Source organism: Octopus bimaculoides, chromosome 21, assembly GCF_001194135.2.
Source record: "Octopus bimaculoides isolate UCB-OBI-ISO-001 chromosome 21, ASM119413v2, whole genome shotgun sequence".
Taxonomy (NCBI): Eukaryota; Metazoa; Mollusca; class Cephalopoda; order Octopoda; family Octopodidae; genus Octopus; species Octopus bimaculoides.
The window spans coordinates 8843251-8855644 of record NC_069001.1 but is presented as its reverse complement, the minus strand read 5'-3'; the positions used below and the strand labels follow the sequence as shown (position 1 = coordinate 8855644).

The 12394-nt window shown below is 36.0% G+C and overlaps 2 protein-coding genes across 5 annotated transcripts in view; one reads left to right on the top strand and one right to left on the bottom strand.

Moving 5' to 3' along the window:
- The window catches only part of LOC106875309 (guanine nucleotide-binding protein-like 1), a 79650-nt gene extending 74004 nt beyond the window's left edge, over window positions 1–5646 (bottom strand). Inside the window, exon 1 of the mRNA XM_014923396.2 lies at window positions 4972–5646. Within this exon, the coding sequence (XP_014778882.1) occupies window positions 4972–5053 (82 nt within the window). The 5' untranslated portion in view covers window positions 5054–5646. The remainder of the gene's footprint in view (window positions 1–4971) is intronic.
- Window positions 5647–5742: 96 nt separating this feature from the next.
- The window catches only part of LOC106875308 (alpha-tubulin N-acetyltransferase 1), an 18291-nt gene continuing 11639 nt past the window's right edge, over window positions 5743–12394 (top strand). Inside the window, exons 1-7 of one of the 4 annotated variants that reach the window (XM_052975400.1) lie at window positions 5743–5952; window positions 7290–7625; window positions 8786–8849; window positions 9149–9237; window positions 9544–9715; window positions 10629–10779; window positions 11763–11804. In XM_052975400.1, coding sequence (XP_052831360.1) covers window positions 7534–7625; window positions 8786–8849; window positions 9149–9237; window positions 9544–9715; window positions 10629–10779; window positions 11763–11804 — 610 coding nt within the window. In that variant the 5' untranslated portion in view covers window positions 5743–5952; window positions 7290–7533. Of the gene's footprint in view, window positions 5953–6121; window positions 6260–7289; window positions 7626–8785; window positions 8850–9148; window positions 9238–9543; window positions 9716–10628; window positions 10780–11762; window positions 11805–12394 lie in introns of those variants that run through there. The other 3 variants (XM_052975397.1, XM_052975398.1, XM_052975399.1) reach the window with 3 other exon arrangements.

Here is a 12394-nt window from a genome sequence, read left to right as displayed (position 1 = left end):
ATCTTCGTCATAGTGTATCTAGGACAACATTAATCAATGTGTCCTTTGTTACCATAGCTGCTCAGCTTCCAATGCAGCCAGGATCAAGCAGGTTTATGATTAGAGAAGGTCCAGCTGTAACCAGTAAGTCTTCGTCATAGTGTATCTAGGACAACATTAATCAATGTGTTGTTTGTTGCTATGGCTATTCAGCAACCAAAGTAACCCTTGACAGTCCAGTTGTGACCACTGAGTCTGTGAAGGGTTGTATATAGAAGCTGAAAGAAGCTCATGTGTGTGTGTGTGTAAGCATGTGTGAGTGTGTGTGTGTGAGCTGATGTCTCCTTGCCTTGACATCTCATGATAGATGTAAACAAGTATCAATGTCATATATCAGGTTCCTTGATATCAAATCTTCCTATGTTATAGGGAAGAATTACCTCACTTGGAAACATGAAGATTGGCAACAGAAAAAGCATCTGGCCACAGAAAATCTACCTCAACAAATTCCATCTGACTCACATGAAACACGGAAAAGTAGACATTAACTGTTTAGCGTTCAGATTACTCTGTTAAATACAATACTTTTTCACTCAAATTGTTTTGAATTAATCATGTATTATTTCATAGCTTTGAGGTTTTGATGGTGTGATAGTTTATTCTTAGAATATCAATGTAGGTTAGGTGTGAGAGGCTAGATATGGCCAGTTTGAATGTAAAACATGTAGAGTATTTGGGCTGGATATGTCCGGTTTAAACACTAAAGGGTTAAAAAGACATTAACAAATATCCTGTCCAGTTTCTGACTATAAATTTCACTCATGAGTCAACCCAAGGCTATTAAAGACATTTTCTCCAAGGTACCATACAGTGGGGCTGAACCCAAAACCACATGGTTGTGAAGTGATCTGCTTAACGACATAGTCACACCAACACTTACATGAGATTAAAGTGTAGCATCCCGCTCATGTAAGATAAATGGAACATCAAAACCGATATGTGAAGACCTTCATATATCGTCAGCATTAACTCATATTTAAGTCTTTAATCTGGAGTGAGTGAGTATCTGAGTCATTCATTTGTAGCAAGGGGTTGAGCCTCTTCATCTTCATGGGTGTGAAGGGTGCTGGTGCCTGAGGCAGTTATTCAGACCAAGAGCAGTATCGAAGAGCTGGAGGCATTTATCGCAAGGGAGGGTTGGCAGAGTACAAGTGCGAGTCACTCTTTGCATCTTCGGCATCTGATCTTTGCCTCTTGACTTCTGTTATATTCCATCAGGTTCGTTCCCTCGATGATGACATGCCACCGATTTGGACAGTCCTTGGTGAATATCTCCCAGACATTTGGGTCAATGGAGCAGTGGAGGAGAGTGGAGTTGAGCTGGTCACAGAAAAGGGAATTTGGGATCTCCATGTGGTCTGGTGCTTGAGGCCAACTCTGCCAAGAGAAGCTGACGGTTGAGGAGCATTTGAGGTATCCATATGATATGTCCCGACCAGCAGGGCCTTCATATAATATTAAGTGTAATACAACATTGATTAACAGAGGGACTGTAAAAGGCTTTTGAGAAATCCCAAGCTATCAAAAGAAAAAAAATATTATTACTACTCATAATAGTGAGGACACATGGCCCAGTGGTTAGGGTGCTACCCTTATGATGGTGAGATCATGGTTTCAATTCCTAGACTGGGTTGTGTGTTATGTTCTTGATCAAAACACATCATCTCACATTGCTCTGTGATCACTTCGACACTGATGTGTGGTACACTGTGCACCTGTTCAGGTAATGTGGATTTAAGGGCAGTTTCCGTCTACCAAATCCTCTCACAAGGCTTTGGTCGGCCTGAGGCTATAGTAGAAGACACTTGCCCAAGGTGCCACACAGTGGGACTGAACCTGAAACCATGTGGTTGGTAAGCAAGCTACTTACCACACAGCCACTTCTGCGCCTTTGTCAACATGAAGCTGTTATTTGGAATATAAATTAACACGGAAGTGTGTGAAGAAGCTCACTTGCGACCATGTTGTTTTAGGTTCAATACCAAAAGCGACAGGAACGTTGGAACCAGTGTATTGCTCTGCAAGATGACTATTTTGAAGGAGATGATGTTAAAACTTAGGTAAATAAGTTTTCATTGAACATGACTAGTTCAGGAACCTTTTGGTACTACCTTGTAAACTAACATGAAACTTTGATGGCAGATTTAATTTATATCATTTCAAAATACAAGTTTTGTACCATAGAACCAGGGTCTGTCCGAGATGGTGATGGAGAAAGCAAAATGGACTCGGTCAGAGAACAATAGTTGTTGTTGTTCTAAATTTACTATTAAATCTTTAGAATTTATAAAGAAGTGCTAATCTCTCAAAGTAGATGGAACACTTTGGAAGTTGGAGACCCAGGAAGACATGAGATGAAGTACTGAAGAACAACCTCAGGAAGCTGAACCTTTCAGGCGAGATGACAAAGGACGGAGTTACCTGGCACCTGGCCATACTCAAGAAGACTCGTACCTTGCAGCACAAGTATCAAGACCGATCTTTCTGATGGTGTAAAGCACTCATGGTGGTGTCACGTAAAAGCACCTGTGCGCTGCCATGTAAAAGCACCCAGCACACTCTGTAAAGTGGTTGGCGTTAGGAGGGGCAACCAACCATAGAAATCATGCCAAATCAGACTGGAGTCTGGTGCATCCCCCAGCCCCACTCCAGCTTGCCTGCTCTGGTCACACCGTCCAACTCACGCCAGCATGGACAACAGACATAAAGTTATGATAATGGTGGTTTAACCCTTTCATTACTATATTTCTGTTGAGATGCTCTGTGTTTCTTTCAATTAATTTTAACATTTATTTTTCTGTTTGCAAGGCTCAGGCAGAATTCATTGAGACAGACTTTTTATTGTCAGGTGCCCTTCCTGTCACCAACCCTCACCTGTTTCCAAACAATATTTTCCCTGGCCAGAGAGGTTTTCATGAATGTTTTTTAACAAACACTGCTTGATGATGTCATTCATTAATATGCATGATAGTGATGCTCGTTTATAACTATCATGTGATCAGGACAAGCAGACACACACAAGCATACACAACAGGCTTCTTTCACTTTCCATCTACCCCAGTGGTTCTCAACTATTTTTTGCCTATGGACCCCTTTGAGTCCTATTTTATTTGGGTGGACCCTCAAAGCCATTTAATGTTTAAAAACTATTATAATTCCATTATTGAATAAAAGAAAAAAAAAAAATTTTGAGTATTGTAGACATATAACCAATTTATTGCACATGATTTTTTAACAAGAAAATCTTATATAGAACCTGGCTGAAACCCATTTATCTACCCACTTGCAAGAATTTGGACAACCTGAGGCTATAGTAGAAGACATTCACCCAGAGTGCCGAACAGTGAGATTGAATGCCAAACAATGTGGATGGAAAACAAACTTCATCACAACACAGCCATTATTGTGTCAATATCCACTTACAAATGCTGGATTATTTTCAAAATTAATTGAAAACACAGGACAAGGTAGTATATTTCATTAGAAGTATCTACCTCCCACTCAAAAGAAGTGTATGAGTCTCTATACAGTCTCACCGTGTACCAGAAATAGCAGCCAAATCACTCACAAACCATATATCATTGTCTTTAATAAAAGCACATTTGATTATGTAATCTAGGATACTATTGCTGCAAAAAAATAAAATGCTGAAGGATTCCAACAAGTGTCAAGTTGCACAGTGATATATCCAATTCTTGCCAGCATAGTAAAAGTTACATAAAAAAAAATTATGATGAAATCTGTATCTCGTGCTATTTCTTGTCTGTTTATTCTCGGGTCTGTCTTGATTTATCAGACTCGTAATCAAGGCAATATCAGCAGAGACTGTACCTTCTATTTCTTTGGCAAAGTGCACTTTCTCTCAGATTATTCAGTCTTTCGTTCGATGTCTTTCTACCCTGACAACAGGGTGTGATTTGAAGTAGATTTGGCTGCTATTATGGTTGTGTGACGATAAAGAACTTCCCTTGTCGGCTCATAGAAGACAACGACTTTAATTAGAATGGTCGTCTCCGTAAGAAGTAACCTTTCGTGTTATGTACATAAACGAGAAATTGCTTCTTGGTAGCAGCATAACCTCAAGTCAACTTTGATATAGAATGGATGTAAGGTGGAAAAACGTTCCTGGTGTGACTATCCCGTCTTCTTTATTAAAACACGGTAAATCTAAGAGTCCATTGTTCAAAATGTTAGGTTTATAAAATGACAGGATATATGAGGGAGATGTTGGCTGCTATTCTTAGCAGGTCGACTAAGCACATCACCGCCTAGTTTCGTCTGTTGTTCCTCTTTAAAAACAGTAGAGTGTGATTTGAGGAAAATTTAGCAATAACTTCTAGCAGATCGAAAGTAAACATATACAAATCTTCTTTGTTTAACCCTAAGAAAACCTAAAACCAAAGATATTCCCGCCATGACAATCGGGTATCTTTCTTTTTTTTTAATTAAGAAATAATACAGCTATGATTACATGATACAAGATATAATTAGTATTTAAGAAAATACGGTTTATGGTTTGAGAGAGACTTGGCTGTTATTTCTAGAGAGGTCCAGAGCGACTACACGTAGAGAGATACGCTTGCAGGCATATTATGGTCTTTCTTTGAGGGGGTACTTAGCTGATATTTCTAGCAGACTGAACGCAAATAAACTACTTAGGTAGACTCGTTAATTATTATTTACAGCGATGGACAAAATGCCTTGCACTGTTTATAGCGTCGATTTCTGTTATGAGTTCAAATGCCACCGGGGGTCAACTTAGTCTTTCATCTTGCCGGCGTCGTTAAAATAAAGTACCAGTTAAACATTCGGGTAAATATATAAATGGATTATAACCACATTCCTTAAATACGAAGCCTTGTGTCTTTGTCAGAAATCATGTGGTTAGATATTAATGCTAGTCTAGTTTTGATTCTATGGTGTTTTATTTACCTGTCTGGCTTCTCTGTCGTTCTCTTTTATCTTGAAGTTGTTTCTTCTTCTGTTTAACGCTGAACGGTTTCTTACGAGGCATAATTACTTCAGATCTTCTTCGGTTTCTTCTGAGGCAGGACCAAAAATCGGTGTCAATGAATTTACACACTTCAACAAGTTGATAACATACTATTATCAAAAAAAAAAAAAAAAATCACCGCCAGAAACAACGAGCAGACGGGAAATTAAGTCGGAAGAAGGATATATACATATATATATGTATATATATGATATTATATTAGCTGTTGTGTGTAGTTCAGAAACAAATTTTTTATTCAAAGAATTTTTTTAATTGTTAATTGGATGTTTTAAATAAGCAACTTTCTACTATATAATTTTTTTTTAAAATTATAATCTTAATTATAATAATGTATTATATTTCAATATACATTTTAATAGCTTGCTTTTTGGTTTTGCTCTTTTTTCTTTTGCTTTTGCATTTACTTTTTAAATGATCGCATAGAGATACAAAGAAAGGTTATAAGAGAGAAAGATTTGTACACGGAGGTGGATGAGAGACTACAAATAATATATATTTATGTATACAGACATATATACATTCAATCGTTAGTTTGAAAACGAAAGGTAAAAAAAAAACCCAGTGGCGCTGGCTTTCTTCCTTTCTCTCTCTTTTGAGAGAGAGACAGAATGAAAGAGACACACTGTTGGGAGGAAGATCGAAGAAACTGTAGTGAAGGTTGAGTAACAGCCAATGAAATTGTAACTTTGTCTTCACTGCTCTGAAGATTAACCAATGAAATCATAGTTGAATCTTCACTGTGCTGTCAATATTTACTTTCTTGTTTGTTTCTTATGTAAGCATGCCTGCAATAAATACACAAAACATTCTTCCTACCATTATAGTCTAAAACAAACATAATATCATATTCACCCGCTGCTGCTTGTTTCGATGTGTCATATGTATCATAGTAATCATAGGTAGGTGATGTAGATTTCTTTATTTCTTCTGTAATATGAGTATATATATATATATATATATATATATATATACACATACACATATATGTAGGTAGGTATGCGTGTGTGCCGTTGTTACCTTTGTAATGTTTTCTGTTTCCGGTGATTATTTACTATTCAGAAATGAAAGGGTGTGATCGCTTGTCAAGAATCGTTACAAGAATTTTGACAGTATTTGGTTTATGTCCCTTTAAGGGTTTGAGTTCAAATCTTGCCAAAGCCAACTTTGTGTTTTATTCTTTGCAGAGTCGTTAAAGTAAAGTACAAGGTAGATCTAGGAGTTTTTTTTTTACCTGGTACCTCCATTGATAAGTCAACTTGAATCAACTTGAGAAGTTGATTCAGTCGACTTGCCATTATTTCTATTATTTACATAAATTATATTCCTTGATTTAAGACTGATATTATTAATTCTTGCGGCGAGCCATAATGCTAGCGGCACTTCCACGAACAATTGCAGCTGAAATTTGCGGAAACAACCAAAAAGCCTCTCTGGCGCTTCTTCGTTTATTACCTTGTATCGCATGCCCCCTTATTTATCATCGGCCCTTTTCATATGACTATATATGGACTGTCGTTTCAAATTATAATTTACGGAGGATTATTTTGGAAATGATGGTCTATAACAATACAGTAAGATTTTTGGAGAATCCTGGAATGTTGCTTTTTCATCGAATATGTGATACGTGACCATGAAACTAGCAATTCTAAGCAAAATGTTGTGTCTCTGGTGAAGTCAATCCAAATATCGTTGCTAAAAAATATCCATAAGGAAGAATACAATACTTTAGAACAGTACGTGTAAACTGGAGGCAATAATTGACATATTGTGCACGTATTCACACTGATTTATTTGGGTGGTTTTTTTTTTCATTCATTTTGTTTCATTTTGAAATTTTGGTATAACAATGAAGTTGTTTGTCATCACATGTGTCAACGGCGAACCTCGCCAGTTACGGTGGATCCCTTACAATTAAAAAAATCCTTCCAGGGGTCAATGAAATTAAGCAACATTCAAGTACCATGGTTGAATTAATCGACCACCCCTACCCCCACCCTCAAATTTTTCACTTTGTCCCTTGTCAGAAATTATTGTTGTGAAATGACAAAATCGTTACAACAAATACCTTGCGTTATTTATTTCTGTTTTTTATATATTCATCTTTCTGTCTGTCTATCTATCTATCTATCTATTTATCTATCTTGTCTGTCTGTCTCTGCTTTTTTGAGACAATACATTGTGAAGTTCAGAAAGACTTGACTATTATTTCATCATTTTTCCATTTTGTGTGTTTCAGGGGGAAATGCATGATATAATGGATGAAAGACTTTGAAAAAAAAAAAGATTTAAACAAGGAAAGAATAACAAGGATTTAAGGCCAGGGTAAAAAAAGGATAGAAAGGGTAAAAGATTGCTTAAAAAAACTGAGTATGCCATTGGAAGATTCATCATATCATGAACACTTAGTTCATAACTTCACAACGATTCTATTAATTCATGCCTCAGACACTTAGTTTGTGCCACCAGAACCATTAAGAGCAATGGAGTTTGACTTCAATATCAACCATATCTTTACAAACAGGGTTACCAAGTTTGACAAACGGGTAAAACAATTCCACACAAATCGAAGAGAGTGAGTATTTGTTGTTTTGTCTTGTTGTTGTGTGTATCTAATTGAGTTTATTTCTCTTGAAATATTTCAATCAGTTGAAATATGTTTGCGACATGCTTGACTTGGACAAAAGACCATATTCACTGTTGTTTGCCTTTGAGAGCAATTCTTGCTTTAGGTGATAAGCATTGAAAAACACCAACGGTCATTTCATAGCACCTTCTATCCAAGTGGCGAATGTATTTCTAGCTCCCTGGCTATCATCAGCACCATCCAGCAAGGGTTCCAGTTGATCTGGTGAATGGAAGAACCTACTCATGAAATTAATATGCAAGTGGCTGAATGCTCCACAGACCTGCATACCTTTAACCCTTTTGTTACCATATTTATGTTGAGATACTCTGTGTTTCTTTCAATTATATTCAACTATAATAAAGAATTTAGTAAAATAACTTAGTTATCATTAAGCTAATGTTAGAAACATGAATTGTGACTAAGGTTTGGTGGAAGATTTTAATTCAGAACTTTTGAAAACAAGACATTTGTACTACAGAGCCAGAGGCGGTTTCAGGTGGATTGGTATGAAAAGGGTTAACATAGTTCCTAGGCTTTATTCAGCATGATGCAGACTTGAGCAGTGAGAATCAAAGATTTGGGGACCAACTCCACAGCCCTACTATCAAGGGATGGACAGGAATTTTTGAAATAGTGTTTTCTGATTGGATGCAGATTATGTAGTTAAGAAGCTAGCTTCCCAACCAATTGGTCTTAGGTTCAGTCCCACTACAGCACCATGGGCAAGTATATTTTTACTCCACAGTATATTTTTACTATAGCCCCAAGGCTACCAAAACCTTGTGACTAGATTTGGTTGATGGAAACTGAAAGAAGCTCATCATATATGTATACATGTGTGTAAGTATGTATATGTGTGTTTTTGTGCACACTTGTGTGTGCCTTGCTTGGAAACAGATGAGGGTGACAGGAAATGTATCCAACCATTGAAAATCTGCTTCAACAAATTCCATCTCAACCAAGTAAATTTGAAAAAGTGGACATTGAATGATGATGGCGATGACGCCCTTCTGGATATCAATCTTTTTAGTTGCTTGTTCCTATTATGATGTATATTTCTAAATTTCAATGATTTCTGATGTCTCAATTTCGTTCTTTATTTTCAGACTAACACAGCAGAAAGACCCAGCATGTATAGTCATAGACAAACTTGGAATTGCTTCTTCTAAGGTTAGTTTAATGCCTGAACATTCCTCGTTTTTATTTTAATTGATCGTTGTGAAATTAACTGGTATAATTGTGTAGTTCAGAGAATTGTGTTTCAACCAAGTCGTCTTCGTTTCAGCTATCTTGCATGGAATCTTGGGAAAGTGTATGTCACTGAAACCTCAGTTTGACCAATACCTTAAAATTTGAACAAAAACTGTGAAGAGACCCATTATTTATGTGTGTGTGTGGAGGCGCGTGGCTTAGTGGTTTGCCATTTAGCAAAGAGAACTCAAGCTGTCATTTATCTTCATTTCTTGCAGGCTCAAGGGTTACGAACACCGGTGACCAGTACTTCTAAGCTAAAAGATTCTGACCATCTTATTTATTTGTTAAAAGATGAACAAAATCGGTACGTTTTTTTTTTTTTTCTCTTTCTTATACTTGTTTCTGGCATCTTTGCTTGTAACCCCAGAAAATTTACAATGGAATGAACAACAGTTTTGTATATTTTGTGATGATGCTTCCCCACCTTAATAGTGAGAGAAATACTACAATACACCAAAATAGTTTGCTGCTTTTATATTGTGTCAGAACAGTTGTACAAAAATACATGAGAACACCTGTATGACATTTGTGTGATATCTGTAGTGGGATATATTACATTTCTATAATTTCTTAAGTGTTTTGTTACTTTGTGATCTTTCTGTCATTACAGAAATCTCGGTGCAGCTATTGGTTTCTTGAAGATTGGCTACAAGTCACTGTTTGTGTATGACCACAATGGAATTATTCATGAACTGACGCCAATGTGTATCTTGGATTTCTATATCCATGAGTCTCGTCAGAGGCAAGGTTTTGGAAAAGAATTATTTGACTACATGTTACAGGTTGGTGAAATCTGTTAGCCTGTTGCTATACTTTAATTCATACCACAAATTCATTTTTCCTTTTCTTTTAAATTTAATTATTTTAAATTCCCAACTTAATCATTTTAGTATTTCTACTAGCCAAATCTACCTGACTTAATGGTAATGTTCTTTGAACTAACAAAATATTCTTTGTTTGAGTCTGTGAGCAAGCTTTTATTTGAGCCAATGAAAAATGGTCTTTATTTGAACCAACAAAGAAGCCTCTGTTTGAACCAGTGAGGAACCTTTTATGTCATTGCTAAATCTGCTAGAAATAGCAACCAGCTCTCTCGCAATCAAGTCATATCTTAACTAATGAAAGAACGCGTTAGATAATGTATTTCTAGATATACTTGGAAAGACAATATAGGCAGAAGGACAGAATTTAATAATAAGGATTTCTGTTTCTTTTTAATAATTATCATCAGAACAACAGAGAAAAATGCTTTACAGCTTATAGTTATAGACCTTTATATTCTGAGTTCCATCGTTTGCTTCATCATCCTGCACTAGTTAATAAAATAATGTACCTGTTATATACTGTGGTCTGTTTAGCCTTTTGCCCATCCCTGGTATCCATGCATCATACATGATAAACACATTCCTAATTTTTTCAGCCTCAAGATTAACTTGGGACTTGTGAAGGGTAAATTTTCTATTACTCAGAAAATATGAAACAAGAGCTAGCTAAAAGTCTGATAACAAGCATGGACATTTAGGACAAAATTTGGACAGGCAAAAGGTTAAGTGATCATACCCCGCCCTACAAAATGTGTAGCCTTGTTCCAATGTTAGAAATTGATCATTAAGTTTTTGTTTTTTTTATTTTATCTTTTAATTTACATATTAATTGGTAATTATTATTAATAACAGCAATGTCATATTTTGCCAGGACACGAGACTGCAGCCTTGTCAGTTAGCCATTGACAAACCTTCATTCAAATTTAGTTCATTTCTCAAAAAACACTACAACCTCATTCATTCCATACCTCAGACAAACAATTTTGTGATATACCGTGGATTCTTCTCAGAAAAAAAGAAAGGTAATCTATATTCAATCAATTAACTCGTTATTAATGTATACTTGTATATGTTTCTCTTCTGTTTTATGCTGTCCCTCTCTATTGCCTTGTAACTCTTTCTCTAGTGCTTTCTCTCTCTCACACACACACACATTCTCTCTCTCTCTCTCTCTCTCTCTCTCTCTATATATATATATATATATATATATATATATCTGTCTTCTAAGCTTTCTCTATTGCCTTATAACTGTTTCTCTCCTGCTCTTCCACTCCATCTCTCTTCCTTCCCCTACAACCCTGGGGTCGATGTAACCAACTAGTCCCCTCCCAAAAATTTCAGGCCTTGTTCCTTTAGTAGAAAGGAATAATCCCTTCGTTACCAACCCGGCTAAAACCGGCTCTGATTCTGAGTACAAATGTCTTGTTTTCATAAGTTTTCAATTAAAATCTTCCCCCAAACCTTAGTCACAAATTATATTCCTAACACTAGCTCAATGATAACTAAGTTATTTTACTAAATTCTTTGTTGTATTTAAAGTAATTGAAAGAATCGCAGAGCATCTCAAAATAAATACGGTAATGAAAGGGTTAATTCATACTATATGGCTATCAAGCAACTTTAGCTATATATTATATTTATAAAGATACCAACAAATATCGAGACAGATATCTTATATTTATGACTATCAAGCAACATTGAAGTGACTATTATATGTATAGTTATCAGGTAATATATGGTTGTAAGGCAGCGAGCTGACAGAACTGTTAGCATGCTGGGCCATGTGCTTAGTAACATAAGCAGTACCAAAATGCCTCATAGCCTGGTTATTATATGTAAGCAGTTATCAAGCAAAATTGTGGCATATATTGTATTTATAAACATATAAAGCAATATGAAGATGGAACTTATATGTAATCATTACTATTTCATCCATGAAGCTATCAAGCGATATTGAAGTGACCGTTATACTAAACTAATATCCTGTGACTGTTTCATCCAACAGATATCAGATCGAACAAGAAACTGCTGCGCTATATGAATCATTGTAAGTTTTAAAACAACTCATCTGCAAATAGATTCTGTTCTAAGTACTGTATTCTAACCATTTTACTTTTAATCTAATATTGGAAAAATTAATCCCGTCTTCACTGTTTTCTTCACCCACCTCTGCCATGAACCTTTCCTTGGTCACTCAACCTGATAGAAATAACAACTATGTCCACATGTAAACTTTTCCAGGCTTTGTTTTAAGATACATATATATATATATATATATATGTATATATATAAAATTAATATGAGTAGCAGTTTTACCAAAAAGGAGAATTACAAATGTCACTAAATGTGATTCAGATGTTAGACAACACCTACATTGCTAGAAATAAGAGCTGAAACACTCTAATGCTGTAGTTAATGCGGATGAATGACAAGTGCCGATTGAGAATGCTTAATACTGACGCGTCAGTTTTGGCAATCTCCATCGCCTCATCAGTTAAGCCTGCTCGACTCTGCCTCTTTCCAGACTCACTTTGCCATTAGTATTTATGTTTCCGTCGTCCAAATAATTGGATGATTTAGCAATTCACTAATGTGTATATATAAAATTAATATGAACAGCAGTTTGCAATGTTTCAC